Below are 20451 nucleotides of genomic sequence, written 5' to 3'. Positions count from 1 at the left end.
ATAGAAGTTTTATCAACATATGTTGAGATACGATTCTCTTACAGTCTAAGTGTCTTTTCAGTACTTTGTGTGACCTCCCTGCCCTGCAATACATGACTGAATGCGCCTAGGTACACTACCAGTCAAAGTTTGTAGGAAATTGTGTGACAGTTTATCACAGTATTCGACCACTTCTTTCTTCATATCCTCAATATTTCTCAGTCCTTTTAGGTTTATTCTGTCTTTCATTAGTCCCCACACATTCTCAATAGGGTTAAGATCTGGGCCTCCTTTCACAAAGCACTAAGGTGATCGTAAGTCACTAAGGTAACCTTAGTGCAATGTAGCTGGGCCAGTCTAAAGTTTGAACATTTTCGTCCGACAACCACTGTCTTATGTAGCCTGCAGTGTGTTTTGGGTCGTTATCATACTGTAAAATCCAATTACGTGTATCTTTATACAATGATCTGGCCGTTGGAAAGTGACCATTGAAAGGTCACATGCAATCAAAAAATCAAACATAATTAAAACACAATTATCACTTCTTCATGACATATAATATGCATTGCTGATTATGAAAAAACAAATAAACAATATTATAAGCGTATAATCGCAAATCAAAAGTGCAATATTTTGTACTTGGGTTTACCTCCCTCGAAACGAAGCAGCCGGGATACCGAACCCAGTCAGAGCGGGTGGGTGTGCACTCAAGTGTAACGGCTGGTTCATTAGCAGATGCCGCCTTCACGGGTCATTGTGTGTGTATATATAGAAAGTTGGGTTTTGTAAATACATGCTCATTTTTTGTGTATAACATTTTGCAATCAACAGACATCATAACATGTCATGTGTTCAAGTATCACACCTGCCTGTCTGTGTAATTACATAATGTGACAGAGACCGAACTCGGGCCATAAATCAATGCGTTTTGTTTATGGTGTATAGCCTGATTGGTGTTAAGTTCAAATTGCATGTGGTCAGTGATCGCAGTTGTGTATTGAATATTGTCATTAGCAGACAGGCAGGCAGACACACTGGTGTCAATAAAACAAGACATTGAGTTTTGTCTGTGACAGCGACATATCTATATCACAGTTAGAAATCGTGTCAACTCTAAATAATGCTTTTAAGTATCGAACTGAGAAAGTGACTCGGTAAGAAGAACGTGTGGTGAAATAGACAAATGAAATTATATAAACAGTTTATTTATTGTCATAACATACAAAAAGCTCGCGCCTGTGAGATATCAACAAAAACATTAGGAAACTAGCTCACACCAAAGCCTTCACAGAGTATTCACCAGACAGCCCGCTTCCAAGTTGCGAACCTATTTCACTGCGCACGTGCTATGAGCGCAGCCAGCTGTTGAAACCCGTATTCCCCAGAAAAGTCTGGGGAAAATTAGTGAAACGTTTGAACTCCGATTTCGCGCGTTTTTTTTCATCGCGTTATTTTTCAACTTTATAAGTTGAATTTGCATTTTTGACGCTTTGTTTCGGTAAGTCCATACCGAAAGGTATCAGAATCTGCAAAGTTGTGTTTTACGTTGCATGTGACCTTTAAGAATATTAAGATGTCAACATATCGTTCCTTCGTCAAATTTCCAGTGAAAATACACCACTGCATCACTCCATGTGATGATATCCCACCCCACATATGAAATTTCAGGCTATGTGTTGGGCGTTGGTAGACAGGTTTCATGGTCATTGGTATCTTTTGTCCAAATTTTCACACAATTCAGAAAAAGCCAGACAAAAGCCATTAGAAAAAAGAAAGCATTATCCCAGTCTTGATTTTCGTGAACCCTACACCAGTTTAAACTAGTCTTTTGTGCATCTTTCATCAATGGTGAGGGAAATCCGCACTTTTTCACCCAGTTAAGTCTTTGTATTTCTTGCCTAAGAATGTAATTTCATTATATACCTGAGGACTTCCTCTATTAATTGTCTCATTTCTGATATTCTCAATGCTTTTCAATTTTCACCAGCTCACAATCTGACCTAGTTGCCGGCGTTATTCGTAGTACTAAACTTCCTTGGCCTCCCTGCCCTTCTTCAAAGTTCTGTATACTGTAGACAGAGGAATGTCATGTCTAACAGCTAACTCTTTGCATCAGTCACATCCCATTCAAAATCATCTAGGGGCTACCCGCCCTAGTGGTTAAAGCGTTGGCTCATCACGCGAAGACCCGGTTCGAATCCCCACATGGGTACAATGTGTGAAGCCCATTTCTGGTGTCCCCCACTGCCGTGATGTTGCTGGAATATTGCTAAAAGCGGCGAGAGCCAAACTCAGTCAGTCAGTCAAAATCATCTAGAACCAGCTTCCTTTTCTCGTCTGCTGTCACATCTGCCATGTCAGCAAAGGAAGCTATCGGCTACCCAGGGGACATAACTCTTGATGTAGTAATGTTCATTCTTAAGCCTACAAGAGTTGCCTCCCATATTTAGTACCTCATTACATAATGTAACACCTTTTTTTAAATTCTATTATCAGTATTAGGATACAAAGATTTTCTCAATAATTTCTTGGAGAACTGTATGCTTCAATGACAGTTTTAAATTAAGTGTATGTATGATAGTACCTAAGAGCATCTTTAAATAGGTAAAGGCGATGATAAAAAACAATATGAGGCCTGGCCTCACACAAACCATAAACATAACGAGAACATAAACGAGAAGTATTTAAGCTTTTGTTATCCACCCGGCATGTAATGTGGGGGGATATAGTCAACTCCTCGTCCGTCCGTCCATCTGTCCATCTGTTACCATTTTGTTTCCGGAGCATAACTAAAAAACCATTCAATATTTTTAAAACAAATTGGTGTATTATATATCAAACAGAACGTAATGTGGAGCCTTTTGCTATTTACATATTTTTGTCATTTTTATTTTTCTTGGTTTCCATGGAAACGCTTTGGACTTTCAACAAAACTTGGCAGATATATCAAACAAATACTAAATTGGTGCTTTTGCTATTTACAGATTTTTGTCATTTTTATTTTCCTCGGTTTCCATGGAAACATTATGGACTTAGTCTCAAATGGGAGAGGTGGGCTTTGTTTCCTGAGCACACCAAGAAAACAGTTCAATATCTTTCAACAAACTTAGCAGATATATCAAACAGATACTAAAGTGGTGTCTTTTGCTATTTACAGATTTTTGTCATTTTTATTTTTATTGGTTTCCATGGAAACATTTCGGACTTAGTCTCAAAAGGGAGAGGTGGGCGTCGTTTCCAGAGCACAACTTGAAAACCGTTCAATATCTTTCTTCAAGACTTGGCAGATATATCAAACAGATCTTTAAATGGCGCCTTTTGCTATTTCCAGATTTTTGGCATTTATACTTTTCCTGATTGGACTTAGTCCAAAAATCAATTTGGACTTTAAGTAACTGTCAGATGATTTGTTCTTTCAAATTTCTGTGGGCCGGGGGGATTTGTCATCTACTGATGACTCTTGGTTTATTCTAATGAGACTCATAGTTGCTGAGGTGGCGGTGGGGTAGCCCAGTGGTTAAAACATTCACTCGTCACACCGAAGGCCAGGTTTCGATTCCCCACATGAGCACATTGTGTGAAGCCCAATTCTGGTGTCCCCTGCCATGATATTGCTGGAATATTGCTAAAAGCAGCATAAAAAACTCACTCATAGCTATATAGAGATTTGTAATAACTTTCGGTTCCTCATTACATTTGTAAGAGGCAAGATATCTATCACAGTATCAGGTATGAGACTAAAGTCAGCATACATTCCACCAAACCAAAGGGTAGCGGTGTCACATTTGAAACATGTGGTGGTGAGTTAGGAGACCACCTAGAAATGTCAGTGAAGTATAGTCCAGTCCTTTTTTCCAGCGTTGGTCTGATGTTTTCATTACATTCTGCATTGAAATGAATGTTTGATCATGATCCAATTTGGAGTTAAATTGTGATTCATCAGTTGCATTTTGACCCAAACAGACTGTAGTTGCATATGTTTTTGGAAGTAGTTACAGTTATGTGTTAAGACCACTTTTGCTTAGGGTTTGCCATCATCCTGTAGTGTGTGCTTCACAGTCTGGACCAACTCCTTACAGCTCAGCAGGAAGTGTGGCTCCACATCTCAAGGGCTACCATCAGGACCCTCATCCTGTGCATGCCCAGACAATGTCTGGCTGTTGTCCGTGTTCATGAATGGTTTTAATCATTATTAACATTAACTCACCCATGAAAGTCCGGGTTAGAATATTGATCTTCAGTAACCCATGCTTGTGGTAAGAGGCAACTAACGGGATCGGGTGGTCAGGCTCGCCAACTTGGTTGACACATGTCATCGTATCCCCATTGCATTGATTGTTCTCATGCGGTTGATCACAGGATTGTCTGGTCCAGACTCATTTATATAGACTGCCACCGTAAATCTGGAATATTGCTAAGAGCAGCATTGAACGACAACCAAACAAACATTGAAATTAACTTAAGCTAATTGATATTCCATAGCAGTTAAACATACCATTGCCCTTCATTCATATCATATTCACTTTGAAGCTTTCATGCACTGATATTGAACAGATGGTTTAATTTAACACTACTTACTATCAAATGCATACTAGATGAGTAACAATTTTACTACTATTCATGCTGTTCCTTCATCAGATATATTCCGAGATACACTTGTAAAAACCCATTGTCAAGCTGTGCCTGGATCCCACTAATGTTGATGTGTTCAGACTAGTGGTGTGAAACATCCTCAACAGCAGAAATAACATCATCATTCGAAAATACATGTTTGACCAAAAAAAATTCATGTTTTTGAAGAGGTAAATAATATTAAATGTCTAGTGATCTTCATTTCGTGAATTTGGAGGATGTTTAATTTGGTAAAAGCCACAGTCATGCATTTACTGCAACTGGAACAAAATACTTGTCTACATGTGCATTGTACTGTTGGAACAACATACCTTTCAGTTTCAATATTGAATTTTCCATGTAGTTACTGCAGATGAGCAAAATTTTGACATTAATGTTTGGATCATTTGGGAGCTAGTCCATCATTTTGTTATGTGTTTCTCCAGTCTTAGATTGTTAAGCATCTGGTTGATAGCAGTGAACCTAAGATTAATTCATAGTTACAAGATGTGTGGTGAGCCCTGGTTGATAGCAGTGAACCTTTAATTCATAGTTACAAGATGTGTGGTGAGTCTTCATAATCTTAGACCCCCTTTGAGTCTCTCTCTCTTGTATATCTGTAGCCCTCACAATGTCCTTGTATATCTGTAGCCCTCACAATGTCCTTGTATATCAGTAGCTCTCACAATGTCCTTGTATATCTGTAGCCCTCAAATGTCCTTGTACATTTGTAGCCCTCACAATGTCCATGTATATCTGTAGCCCTCACAATGTCCTTGTATATTTGAAGCCCTCACAATGTCCTTGTATATCTGTAGCCCTCACAATGTCCTTGTATATCTGTAGCCCTCAAATGTCCTTGTACATTTGTAGCCCTCACAATGTCCTTGTATATTTGTTGCCCTTACAATGTCCTTGTATATTTGTAGCACTCACAATGTCCTTGTATACTTGTAGCCCTCACTATGTCCTTGTACATTTGTAGCCCTCACAATGTCCTTGTATATGTGTAGTCCTCAGTGTCCTTGTATATCTGTAGCCCTCACAATGTCCTTGTACATTTGTAGCCCTCACAATGTCCTTGTACATGTATATGTGTAGTCCTCTGTGTCCTTGTATACTTGTAGCCATCACAATGTCCTTGTACATTTGTAGCCCTCACAATGTCCTTGTATATCTGTAGCCCTCACAATGTCCTTGTATATCTGTAGCCCTCAAATGTCCTTGTACATTTGTAGCCCTCACAATGTCCTTGTACATTTGTAGTCCTCACAATGTCTTTGTATATTTGTAGCCCTCAAATGTCCTTGTACATTTGTAGCCCTCACAATGTCCTTGTACATTTGTAGTCCTCACAATGTCTTTGTATATTTGTAGCCCTCACAATGTCCTGGTACATTTGTAGCCCTCACAATGTCCTTGTATACTTGTAGCCCTCACAATGTCCTTGTATACTTGTAGCCCTCACAATGTCCTTGTACATTTGTTGCCCTCACAATGTCCTTGTACTCTTGTAGCCCTCACAATGTCCTCGTACATTTGTAGCACTCACAATGTCCTTGTATACTTGTAGCCCTCACAATGTCCTCATACATTTGTAGCACTCACAATGTCCTTGTATACTTGTAGCCCTCACAATGTCCTAATACATTTGTAGCCCTCACAATGTCCTTGTATATGTGTAGTCCTCAGTGTCCTATTATATCTGTAGCCCTCACAATGTCCTTGTATACTTGTACTAGCCCTTACAATGTCCTTGTATATATGTAGCCCTCACGATGTCCTTGTATATTACAGCCATCAACACCACAATTGTCTCCACAGGAGGAGCAAGAGAAGCTCCTCGAGGAAGCCACAAATGTCGTCAAGAATCAGGCTTTTCAAATGATCCGCTGTCTAGTGAGTATAGAGTACATTATATATGAAGTGGAAATATACAAGGACATATATATTACAAAAATTAGTTTTTTTCTTGCAACCCTAACTTGACCTAATATATAGTACAGGAACAGGCAAACAGATGAAGTCCATGCTACTGTACCCTGAGTTATCTACCTTGGCCGGTGCAACCTCAAATTCTTCTCTGTCTGCCAGTCAGATGTGTATTGGATTGTTTACATTGAGTTTTTGAACTTACACAGTTGAGACCCTTTTTTCTCTGGTATATCCTTCCCATATGGAGCACGGTGGTGTAGTGGTTAGCTTGCTGGCCTCTCACGCCAAAGCCCCGGGTTTGAATCCTGGTGGAGACACCAACATTTGTGACCTGGGTCTCATACTGTGTTGTGTCCCTGGGCAAGGCACTTCGTCCACATTGCACTCAGTCCACCCAGCTGTTCAAAATGGGTACCTGAAATGCGGATGTACGGACCTATACGGTCGCGCTTAGCGCTTAGTAGCAGCTTTTGAAAGTACAATTCCGTCAGGGTAATAATGTAACGCCAGAGAGAAACATCGTGTTTGATTCTAGGCGCAAAAATTAGCATTATTATTATTATTATTTCAATAGTTTGTTACCGCTTTAACTTTGTGTTGTCCCCATAACTCAGTATATGTTCATGCCATGGTAATCATATTGCATTTGTCTTGACTCATGGCTTGATATATAGTTTATAAAACTGTTGGTGAATCTGTCAGATATTCATGATTTAATGCCTTTGATGCCTCAAACTCACGTCAAAGTTGGCTTTTTTTTTTTCAGCATAACATATACTACAAACAAAAGTATGGGAACACCCTGTATTTTGATAGTCATATAGACTTAAACATGGTGATGTCATTTATACTCTAAGGTGAATGCAACTTTTTGTGTGCTCAATGGGCACTTTAAACGACATGTTTGAGTGAAATGAAACAATGTCAAAAACAGCGAAAAACAAGGGTGCTGAAACACACTAGCACCATGTTTGATTCAAATGCCCAAACACAACAACCTAGTGCATGTGGAAGACAGACTTCCCAAGCAGCTTGTGGCAACTGGACACTGGCAGTTGTGAATTAGTTCAGAAGGGCTTAGAGTACAACATATCGGTCATATGCCCTTGGGTCTGGGTCTTCCAGAGCTGGACCTGTCCTCTACTCTACCAGCGGCCTGGAATCTGTCCCTCAGTCAGTGAATGACAGAGGGACACACCTGAAGACGGCGAGCAACACTTCTTATGGATTCACCATTCTGTAACCTTGTTTTAAAGGAAACATTGCCACAAGCTGCATGGGAAGTCTGTCTTCCACATGCACTAAGCTGTTGTGTTTGGACGTTTGAATCAAACACAGTGCTGGTGTGTTTGGACGTTTGAGTCAAACACAGTGCTGTTGTGTTTCAGTACCTTTGTTTTTTGCTTGTGTTTGACATTGTTTCATTTCACTCAAACTCAACAAATCAGTTTCTTCACTGGATGTTCCAAGTGCCCATTAAGCACACAAAAAGTTGCATTTAAGTAAGAGTATAAATGACCTCACCACGTTTCAGTTTATTTATGACTATCAAATTTTAGGGTGTTCCTATACTTTTTGTTTGTAGTACATATTGATGTCCTTGGTGACACGTGCTCACTGAGATTGTGTTTGGGTGGTAGTTCCTAATCCTGTGTATGCTCAACTTCATACATCCCCAAAGCACCATCACCTACTGTCGTGGTACAAGCACCTGTCTGTCACCTCCTACGCGTGATAGCCTTGATAGTTTTGTGCACTTACATTGCACGATGTCCACTCGCCTGCTCATTGTCATACCTCCCCTTCTCACCATGGCAGCCAGGGTTTGTAACCTTCTGTTCTGCCCAGCAACCCAATCAACATTGTTCATCACTGTTAACTCATCTGTCTGAAACTACCATTTCTTTTACATATTCCCTGAAATGAATATATCGCATTTTCAGTGTTTGTTTTGACAATACATCTTGTACGTAAAGACAAAAACGTGTCAAAAATCAAAAAAACTTTTTTTCTGCATTGACATGAAAATAGTTGCATAAATATGTTATAAAAAATATCAAATAATTCAACATGACTATCAAAAACAATATCTATAACTATCAGATGTTGCATCCGTGTTCAATTGCCATACTCATGCAATGGATCAGAGTACCTTCTGTGATATCTTTTTGAAACAAAGTCACGTCAGTCAAACACACTCATATGTATCAACATTTGTTTCTGCAAGAGAGGGAAGAGTGACATCACGAGTTAGACATATCACCAGCCTTGTAACATTTGTATGTTTGGGTCTGACATCTTTTTGTGCCACTACAGTTACATTTCACAAAATCTTGTCCACCACATACAGACTCTGACTGGACTGCAGAATTCAGCGATACAAGTTTCTCAGTCGACATATCTGCAATAGTGTAGAGAGATGTGGCACACACATTAAACTGGTTGCGTAAATACTTTCCACACAAGACACCGGCTTTTACAGCAAGTGTGTACATTCCGTTGTCAGTAATGTCCATTACAACTCCTATGGAATTCTGGAACTGGAGGAACTTCAAGCTCATGGTCCAATCCGTTGTCTTGTGTTCAGCTAACCAGGCAGAAAGCATATCCTTCACATCACAATTTGCACGCTCAGCAGAACCTTGAGATTGAGGATGACGGGCTTACCATGGATAATGGTTAGATCAGGCCAAAAATGGGAAAGTTCATCAATGATCTTGGCTGTGAACTCAGATCCATTGTCACTTTGTAGAATAGCAGGTGCCCCAATGAACAGAAACATATCTAACAACTGGTAAGCCACTTCTGTTGCTCGATTTGACGTTAGAGGTCTTGAGTACACAGAACTTAGTGAGATGATCCTGACAATGCATGATCCATTTGAGTTGACATTGAGACATGGATTGCATATCGATCGAGTCAACCTGTGCACGAGAAGCAAAGTTCTTAGACAAAATTGGCTCTACAACAGCCCCTTTCGTTGTGGTCCTCTTTCCTTTTGCTGACACTGGAGACAGGACGACTTGAGTATTGTCAACTTTCTTTGGTTACTGTATACACATGCAATATTTACAAGCAGTATTGTCAAAACAAACACTGAGAAAGCGATACATTCATATCAGGGAATATGTAAAAAAAATTGTGATTTTCAGGGATTTTGTTCAATCCCTAGGAATCCCAGGGATTTTGTGAAACCACCGAATGAATCAGGAATTTTATAAAATCCCTGAAATTTTCAGGGATTTTACAACATATCAATGCATAATTCACGTAACCGAGCTTGTGATCAAAAGTCCTCTTCACCCACGACAGCCCATAATTAAGGTTATAGTATCTTGCTACCCTTTCCTTCAGCACATGAGCAAGGTGAAAAAAACATTACTGCCTGTGTGAGCTGTTGTAAAAGTTCTTAAGACTGGGATTGTTATCATCCTGTGATCCAGCAAAAAGTTAGGGAATTTCTTTGAGGAATTATTACTTAGTTCTGTGTTGTCATCTTGCTAGGTCAGTTTTGGGATCAGCCTGGCACTGAGGCCACAAATGTCAAATGTTACTCATGCAAGAGGTGTAGACACATAAGTGTACATCTCTACAGGCTATGCTGGAAATTTAGATTGCAGAAGTGCTCTATGGAGAGACAAGATTGTCCCATAAGCTAAATCCCCTAAGCAGAAGTTTTGGAAAAAGATTAAGAAGAAAGGCTTGGCAATGAAGACTAGTGGTGTGACGATACAGACATTTCACGATACGATACGTATCGCGATATCTTGAAATGATACAATTCGATTCGATGCATATCACGATATGCTTTCTTTAGTTATTTTCATTAAAAAATTATATGTTAATAGCTAGAAAGTTTGACATAAATATCTAATGAAAATTAACAAGTTTAAGGTCAACGATACATATCACGATACGAAAAAACGTATCGATGTATTTATTGTCAGATAAAGTATCATGATTATCGATACTACGATATATCGTCACAGCTCTAATGAAGACAGTGGATACCGTGTGATCCCTGTCTGAGGTTGTACCTTACACAGAGGCACAAGTGGCCTTGAAGAAGGCAGGCATAGCACCAAGAAGTGTCACTTCATCTCCACAAGAGATTCTGTAATTGTCAGTATCAAATACAGCATCTTGTCTTTCCATTAACATGTGGGGCGATGGGGTAGCCTGGTGGTTAAAGCATTCCCTTGCGACCTGAGTTCGATTCCTCACATGGGTACAATGTGTCTAAGGACTTTAAGTGTGGATTTTTATAACACCATTTTGACAAGCCAGATGGAGGATCTCAAGTAGTGGACATTGAAACAGAACTTTTCAAAGGAAACCCATTGGTATTTTGTCACCTCAACACATCCTGAACACATCCCACTTGAGAAGGATAGCCCATATTGACTACCTGAAGCTTTAGGGTATTCCGGAACCTCAACACATCCAACTTGGGAAGGGGAGCCCATATTGACTGCCTGAAGCTTCTGAGTATTCCGGCACCTCAACACATCCTCAACACATCCCACTTGGGAAGGATAGCCCATATTGACTACCTGAAGCTTTAGGGTATTCCGGCACCTCAACACATCCTCAACACATCCCACTTGGGAAGGATAGCCCAAATTGACTACCTGAAGCTTTAGGGTATTCGGGCACCTCAACACATCCTCAACACATCCCACTTGGGAAGGGAAGCCCAAATTGACTACCTAAATCTTCTGGGTATTCCAGCACCTCAACACATCCAACTTGGGAAGGGGAGCCCATATTGACTACCTGAAGCTTCAGGGTATTCGAGCACCTCAACACATATCACTTGGGAAGGGGAGCCCATATTGACTACCTGAAGTTTCTGGGTATTCCGGCACCTCAACACATCCTCAACACATCCCACTTGGGAAGGGGAGCCCAAATTGACTACCTGAAGCTTTAGGGTATTCGGGCACCTCAACACATCCCACTTGGGAAGGATAGCCCATATTGACTACCTGAAGTTTCTGGGTATTCCGGCACCTCAACACATCCTCAACACATCCAACTTGGGAAGGGGAGCCCATATTGACTACCTGAAGCTTCAGGGTATTCGAGCACCTCAACACATATCACTTGGGAAGGGGAGCCCATATTGACTACCTGAAGTTTCTGGGTATTCCGGCACCTCAACACATCCTCAACACATCCCACTTGGGAAGGGGAGCCCAAATTGACTACCTGAAGCTTTAGGGTATTCGAGCACCTCAACACATATCACTTGGGAAGGGGAGCCCATATTGACTACCTGAAGTTTCTGGGTATTCCGGCACCTCAACACATCCTCAACACATCCTCAACACATCCCACTTGGGAAGGGGAGCCCAAATTGACTACCTGAAGCTTTAGGGTATTCGGGCACCTCAACACATCCCACTTGGGAAGGATAGCCCATATTGACTACCTGAAGCTTTAGGGTATTCCGGCACCTCAACACATCCTCAACACATCCCACTTGGGAAGGGGAGCCCAAATTGACTACCTGAATCTTCTGGGTATTCAAGCACCTCAACACATCCTCAACACATCCCACTTGGGAAGGGGAGCCCATATTGACTGCCTGAAGCTTCAGGGATATTCCGGCACCTCAACACATCCTCAACACATCCCACTTGGGAAGGATAGCCCATATTGACTACCTGAAGTTTCTGGGTATTCGGGCACCTCAACACATCCTCAACACATCCCACTTGGGAAGGGGAGCCCAAATTGACTTCCTGAAGCTTTAGGGTATTCGGGCACCTCAACACATCCTCAACACATCCCACTTGGGAAGGGGAGCCCAAATTGACTACCTGAATCTTCTGGGTATTCAAGCACCTCAACACATCCTCAACACATCCCACTTGGGAAGGGGAGCCCATATTGACTGCCTGAAGCTTCAGGGATATTCCGGCACCTCAACACATCCTCAACACATCCCACTTGGGAAGGATAGCCCATATTGACTACCTGAAGTTTCTGGGTATTCCGGCACCTCAACACATCCTCAACACATCCCACTTGGGAAGGGGAGCCCATATTGACTACCTGAAGCTTTAGGGTATTCCGGCACCTCAACACATCCCACTTGGGAAGGGGAGCCCATATTGACTACCTGAAGTTTCTGGGTATTCCGGCACCTCAACACATCCTCAACACATCCCACTTGGGAAGGGGAGCCCATATTGACTACCTGAAGCTTCAGGGTATTCCGGCACCTCAACACATCCTCAACACATCCCACTTGGGAAGGATAGCCCATATTGACTACCTGAAGTTTCTGGGTATTCCGGCACCTCAACACATCCTCAACACATCCCACTTGGGAAGGGGAGCCCATATTGACTACCTGAAGCTTTAGGGTATTCCGGCACCTCAACACATCCCACTTGGGAAGGGGAGCCCATATTGACTACCTGAAGTTTCTGGGTATTCCGGCACCTCAACACATCCTCAACACATCCCACTTGGGAAGGGGAGCCCATATTGACTACCTGAAGCTTCTGGGTATTCGGCACCTCAACACATCCTCAACACATCCCACTTGGGAAGGGGAGCCCATATTGACTACCTGAAGCTTCAGGGTTATTCCTTTTAACATTTCATATTTACCAGATGAGGTAATAAACATCCCAGTTAAGATAGACTGTCAATTGAAGTTCAGAGGATGATGTCTTCAAATGGGAATTGGCCACAGAATTCATGGTACTCTAACAAACTACTATGAATTTTTGGGCGGTGGGGTAGCCAAGTGGTTAAAGTGTTCGCTCGTCACATTGAAGACCCAGGATCAATTCCCCACATGGGTACAATGTGTTAAGCCCATTTCTGGTGTTCCCCTCCGTGATATTTCTGGAATATTGCTAAAAGCGGCGTAAAACTAAACTCACTCAGAACAGTGAATCTGATGTTGCCCTTTGACAATTATTTCCTATTTGGACCACCTAATGTATGTGTTTTAAGGGTCTATCAAGTATCCAAAGAGAGAAAATGTCTTCAATAAGATTAAATTTGAAAGTATCAAAAGTATATGTTTTCTCAGAAAGTTCTTCATCCATCCTTTAGGTTACTAGATGTCAGATGACGCCAGTTGTTCTGGTATATTCCAGCACTGATGTAATAGATTTAGTGTATTCCCATGAATTATATGAACATAGTTAGCATTAGAAATAATTCAGTAAATTCAACCTATATTACATAAAGATTAAAACCCACCTACCTCTCCAATGTGCTGAATCTAGAATTTTGATTTTGGAAAGAAGTGAGGTTTTCCAGCTGTGTACTTGTGCAGAAGGCAAAACTAATCATGAATAGTGAAGAGGACTTCTGCTGAAAACCTGAAGAGTTGTGAGTGACGTGACAAGCCAAATAATTCGAATTAGGCTTTGAATCAGAATCCTATGCATTACTAACAACGATAATTATTGTTATATTTTTATTGCCCCCTAACACCCAATTATATCCCATGAGTGAAATTTATTATATGTTTACATTGTAGTGCTCAATCCATTTCCTCCAAATGCACTACCTCTATTTCATCATAGCCGATATTTCTTGTTAAGGATTTGTTTGACTTAAGTGTTTTGTGATTGTCCTGGAAATGGAACCTACTCAACTTTGTTCAGACTGTGGATGTTAACAAATTCTCATGGATCCTCATGTATGTTGTTATAAATGCAGATAAGTTGTGTGTATTGTGGATTCTAGATGTGATCGGTGTAATTCACTATCAGACATGCAGTTTAAATATTTAATGTTGTCATGAAATTCGACATCATGTGCATCATGTGCATCATCTGCTGAAGCTTGGAAGTTGTGTTTTCTTAAAGACATCTCTTCATAGGAAAATCAATCTTATCGTAGCCTCTTGCATCTAAAGTGTTCTTCTACAGTTAACTTGATTCATTAATTGATGACGGTATCAGGGGCACTTATTAGAAGTTCCATCCAGTCTTCCACTATCTCCCTATAAGCTAGAAAGTCCTGCAGAACATGAGAGACAGGATCCGGCGAGAAGACAATAAGTCGGAACAGGATAGTGCTCCCTCCTAGAAAGGTAGATCATGTTGGCAGTGTTCCAATGCCAAGGATGATTCCAATTTCCAACTAACATCCAAGGATAGCAGTTGAGGGAAAGGAAGTAGCTATTTACCAGCATCCCAAATTTCTCCAAGTCCTATTGAACTTACCTTGGTAACACTTGTTACTAGAAGCTGTAAAGACCAGATACAAGCATCAATTTTATCTATTCTATTTGAAATGTACATAATTATAGATCTCAAGGTACTCAGTAGAAATGATCTAGGATGTCTCCAAAAATTTGAAATGGACACATAAGGCCCTCTCTCAGGTTAGGAGCGTGGGCAATAGGTCTGGATTTACAGGATGCATATTTGCATAATGCCATTCATCAAAGCTGCCCAGACTTTCTTAGGCAAGCCAGAGTTTTGTAGTTACATGCCATTGATATCTCTTCACTCACTCATAATCCAAACTGGAGTACCATCACAGAGTTCTCTCCCAGAGGTTGTACCCAAGAATCAGTCAGCAATAGCTAAAGCCCTAGTTTTCAGAATGTACTCCATACCATCTCTTAACCAAGACCTCACAGGTTGCAATAGGTAAATAATAGCTTTCAGTAAGAGAATTCTATCTTTCTCTTGCGGGATTGTTGGCCCTTTGACAATGCTCTGTTTACCCTTCTATTTTTATCTTTCATAACCTAGGGCTGGGCTCAATTTAAGCATTTAGAATTTGCACTTGTGCAACTTGAAACTGCTGAATGCAACATCCCAAGGTATCAACTCTGTAAAATTATCCTGACATAATCATACAAGATGTTAATGTTGTTATTTCTATTTGTGTGTGCTTTAGGATTGCTTACTTTTCTCTGTACTGCATTTGGTTAGTTTGTTGTTTAACGTCACTCTCAGCAATATTCCAGCTATATATGGCAGCATTCTGTAATAATTGAGTCTGGACCAGACAATCCAGTGATCAACAGCATGAGCATCGATCTATGCAATGGGGATACGATGACACGTCAACCAAGTCAGCAAGCATGACCACCGGACAAGCATGGGTTGCTGAACATTTCTAACCCTGATCTTCATGGGTCTCTTGCTACATATAAGGAACTGGTTTGGAGCAGTGTGTCTGATGACGACACAAGCAGTGATGGGATTGATGTTACTGTTTCAGTCATGAAATTTCATAAACTATGTTAAAATGATCTTCATCAGACCTAGAATAATTTCATTAAACTAATGTTCTTAATCATCAATACCAAAACTCAAGCAGTATGTATAAATTTATAATGAGCAGCAGGTGCAACCTGTTTTTGTCCAGTGCAAAAAAATTATTTCTTTAGGTTGCACTAGGTGCAAGTAGGTTTAATTTTCTTTTAATCGAGTCCTGTAAGGTAGCGAATATTTTTTTTCCTTTGCACATTATAATCCGCTTTGTGATTTTTCCACAGGACAAGGGAAAACTGATGGATGGCCTGAAGCATGCATCATCAATGCTAGGAGAACTCCGGACATCTATGTTGTCACCAAAGAGCTACTATGAATGTTGTATCCTTCAAACTTGAACTTTGGATAAAGTTATTTAAACCTGCCATTTTCATGTATGGTTTTTGATGAAGTATACTTCAGGAAACAGTGCTTAGTATAAATAATGTTGTATTGAGGTTGTCTGTACATGCTGTATTAGTATGGTTAAGTGAATTCCAAACAAACCGCCAGTACACTACAAGGGCGGGCAGTAAGATGGATAACCAGCAAGTGCTTTGTGGCCTCATTGGTATATTCAGGTATTGGGTCATGTGAAGTGTCTTTGGGTAGGATTATATAACTTCATTATTTTTCACCTGTTTAATGATTTCTAGAAATGGCGGTTTTGCTATTGGGACTTCTTTGGCTGCTTATGGTTTTTACAAATACTTGCTGACACTTTAACAGTGGACATTTGTATGTCAATATTCAATTTTGTTAATGAAGTGGTTTCAGGATTTGTTCCTTGTCAGGATAACTAATAAGTAGATATCAATTCTTTTGTTAAACAATACTGATGTTATTTGAAACCTGCATCTGCAGTTTGACAGCAATTCCTATTTAAAATGAAGATCATAAAAGAAAAACTAAAATATAGAGATGTTATGTTTTAATTGTGGTATTCTTAGTTTAATCATGTCACGAAGTGGGGGGCGGACATCTGTCCATCTGAGATGATAGGGACAGATTTTCTTTAAAAACTGTTATAGGTATGTGTTTTCAGGACATGAATGCCTTGATGGGGTTAAAGGAAACCTTGTTATGATGTGTTTACAGAGTTATGTCCCCTGTCATGCGTTTCTTGACTAAGTGCACGGTATCCTCAATGGGAACAGATTTTCTCAGTAACCGTTATAGAAGGGAAACCAAATGTGGCATGTGTTTTCAGAACATAAATATTGTGGTGGGTTTTTAAAAAGGAACCAAATAGGAACAGAACACTGTGGCGGGGGATATTGATGACCATGTCTTCTTGTTTTATTGTTATTATTTGTGTTTAAAATTACTGTAGTGATAATAGCTTACTGTTGTATTGTTGTATGACCTGTAGAGATATTAGTGCAAAGGTTAAACATTTCACAGTGATTAGTATTTCTAGATGTTTTGATGACAAATATGTTACAAGACTGCTTACATTCATCATGTATAAGGTGATTGTCATATTGAGAACCACTTAAAAAGCTGTCAGTTACTGAGCTTAGGAAACTGTAAATTGTATTATGATGTGAGAAAGACACTTGCCTTGCCATCAGCTGGTGCCTTTTGCTGTTTTGGAATATTTTGATGTTATATGTTTCTGGTGTCTAAGGTCAGCCAAGATAAGAGATATGTTTTCCTAGTATAACTCGCAGGTCTATTCAATTTCTTCACCAAACTTTGCACAGATACCATTTTAGCCGTGAACTCATGCCTTTAGGTGGATACTAATTAAGGAACTTTGGACATTTTGTTGGAACATATCATTAGTGGAAGATATGAGTTTTTCATGATTGTTTCATTTCTGTTGTTATATCCTCAACATTTGCCAGACATGGCCATTTCGGATGAACTTCGTCATCTGGAAGTGTATCTGGTGGAGGAATTTCAGAGAGGACGCAAGGTGGCTGACTTGTATGAGCTTGTCCAGTATGCAGGAAACATTGTTCCCCGATTGTGAGTAACAGGATGAGTTCATTGAGCTAGCTTGTAATAATGCTTGAAAAAGGGATTACTTGCAGTGTTTGAATTAAAAAGCCATTGCCACATACGTGTGAAGGGGTTTCTACTTTTGCACTTCCTATATATTATCTGGCAACTTTTTCAAGCATAGGGTATACTTGAGTTTCCGAAAGGCTTATCACAATATCATTTGTATTCAAAAGTGACAAAATTGTATTTTACAGAATGTACTGAAAATGATATTATGGAGCACAAATTGTATATAACTTCCTCATTTAGAGACATGGGACTGTGGTGGTTGTTTTCTGAAATACCCCAAATCATTTTGCTTTGATAGAAATTTGTCCTTAAAGTGGAATGGCTAGATTTGTGGACTGTGAATTCAGCGGCGTCCGTACGTACATCCATCCATCCGTCTTGTTAACGCTTGGGTGACCTTGACCTTGTTCATTTTCAAGAGTCACCAACAGTCGATTTGGGTGACCACTTTTCAAACTCTTGTTAACGCGATATCTCATGAACTGTGGTACCCAATGTTGTACCCAATGTGTCCAAACTTGATGACAGCCTACATTGGGGGATTATGCAGACACCAGTGATTTCATGCATGTTGTATGTGACCAAAAAATAAAAAGAAGTAAATATGTTATAAATATTCCATTCTTTAGCGGCGGGGGACATTGCCATTTTAGTGGCAAACACTTGTTTTTGATAAAATGACTGATATTGATAACTAACCTGCCTAACAAATATGTAAATAATAATCACATAGACCAATCATTGGAATAAAAAATGAAATGTCAAAAAAAGAACAGAAAACGACTTCTTTGTGCAAAAAACAACTCTCAGTAGCACATATGATCCATGAGATACATGACTGGGCCATAGTGGTATGGGTCTTTAAAATCACTTGCAAAAGAGGTATTTTTTAAACTTATCCTATCTCACAGTATGCACTTCTCTCTCTACTTCGACCATGGCGTGGAAACGTGCTGTAGGCTATGGTAAATCAAACCTTCTGGCCTCTCTCCCACCCAATCACTCCCCCCGCTCCTATAGCTGGACCTGTCCATCATCTCTGTGAAGTGTGCTAAACGCTCAGATGATCACGTGACGTCCCACTACTGTCATTCTCTTTCTTGTCGCCCACAGAGGTGGACGTGTGTTTTGCTCTGCGTGCCACTCGTCTCTATTGTTCATTATGGGGAAAAGTAATTGATCCCTTAGGAAGAGAAAACACTGTGACAAATGCAGAAGTAATTTTTCTGCCTCTGACCCTCACACTCTCTGTGTTGGCTGTATTGGATGGTGTGACTGGTCCCGCCTTTGCTCATATTGTGCCAGTTTAGACGATGTTAAGTTTTCACTGCTTATCATAGAGTAGGCACAAGATGAGTGGCAGACAGGGACCGTCAGAGGCCTTCCGATGGTCCATCATCGTCCAAACATTTTAAACGAGATCGTCCATGCAAAACAGCTCGCCGTTCATCACCATCACATACGGGGACAGAACATTTAGCAGAGCGGGTGCTGTACTCTGGAATGGATTACCTGAAAATGTCAGAAAATCGGGAAATATCAACAGTTTCCGATCTTGTCTCAAAACCATCCTCTTCAAACGAGCATTTGACTAAGCGCACATGAGCAGGACTCTGGATATGTTGCGCTATACAAATATATATAATTTGATTTGATTTGATCATCGGAGAAAGAATTTCTCAATGCTGCATCTGATTCTGACCTCAGCGACAATTTACGCCAACAGACTTCAAGTCCAGTATCAAGACAGACTGACTCCCCCCTCGGGTGGTAGTACTTCATACCTTGCCGTCACAGTCCCGACCGACAGTTTTAGTGACAATTTCTCAAGCACCGATTACAGCAATGTCAGCGCCTGCTGGCAATGTGTCTCTATTTTTTGGCTCCGCTATTAACTTACCTACAGTGGCTTATTGTACTGCGAGCTTGTCTACGGCGATCCCTCAAACTCCAGTGATGATACCCAGCTGAACAATCCCTATCAGTTGGGCGTTTCCGCCTTGTGCACCTCTTCCATTTGGTGTTACGCTTCCCTCTATTGCGCCGATATTGTATGGGTCAAGTGTTCACTCCAGTGCGGCGCTCTCACACAGTTCGTCAATTGAGAGACTCCCTAAGCTTCTGATTGGTTCGTCATGCAAGCCAGTGCGCCACTTCAGTTCAGTTCAGCGCTTTCATTAGATTCAACTAGTTTGCTGCTTTTGTCCGGTGCGGCACTTTGCTTCAGACTAGTGTGCCGCTCCCCGTCTGTTCGGCACTCCAGACCTGTGCACCACTTGACTTGGATTCAACGTTTCATACCAGTCGGTGCTCTCATACAACATGATGCTTCCCACTCATTCAGCGATCTTGATTACTACTGCCAGTTCAATGGTATCTACAGATTCAGCGCGGCCTGTCAGGGTCACACTCCCTCTCCAGCTAGGTGTGACTTCACTTCCATCTACTACACCTTCTACGTTGTCGGGTTCAGCTCATGTGATGACTTCATCTACATCATCCTGTCCGATTATTCCGGTTCTTGGGATCCTTCTGGAGACAGCAGTGGTTCCCAGCCTTTCAACTTTGACTCAATTGTTTGAGACATGGGACTCCCAATGCAACTGCTACTCATCGGGAGTTTGAATGAACCGTCGTTGGGACCTTCATTGAAGGAGGCGTT

General features: G+C 40.7%; 1 protein-coding gene across 1 annotated transcript in view; it reads left to right on the top strand.

Moving 5' to 3' along the window:
- Positions 1 to 20451, top strand: part of LOC124271757 (vacuolar protein sorting-associated protein 35-like) — a 114088-nt gene that overhangs the window by 2093 nt on the left and 91544 nt on the right. The window contains exons 2-4 of the mRNA XM_046706923.1: positions 6388 to 6489; positions 16016 to 16112; positions 17621 to 17744. Of these exons, the coding sequence (XP_046562879.1) occupies positions 6388 to 6489; positions 16016 to 16112; positions 17621 to 17744 (323 nt within the window). The remainder of the gene's footprint in view (positions 1 to 6387; positions 6490 to 16015; positions 16113 to 17620; positions 17745 to 20451) is intronic.

This window comes from Haliotis rubra, unplaced genomic scaffold (genome assembly GCF_003918875.1).
Source record: "Haliotis rubra isolate DU_JTF1 unplaced genomic scaffold, ASM391887v1 Scf163, whole genome shotgun sequence".
In the NCBI taxonomy this organism is placed as follows: domain Eukaryota; kingdom Metazoa; phylum Mollusca; class Gastropoda; order Lepetellida; family Haliotidae; genus Haliotis; species Haliotis rubra.
This window is presented reverse-complemented; position numbering and strand designations above follow the sequence as displayed.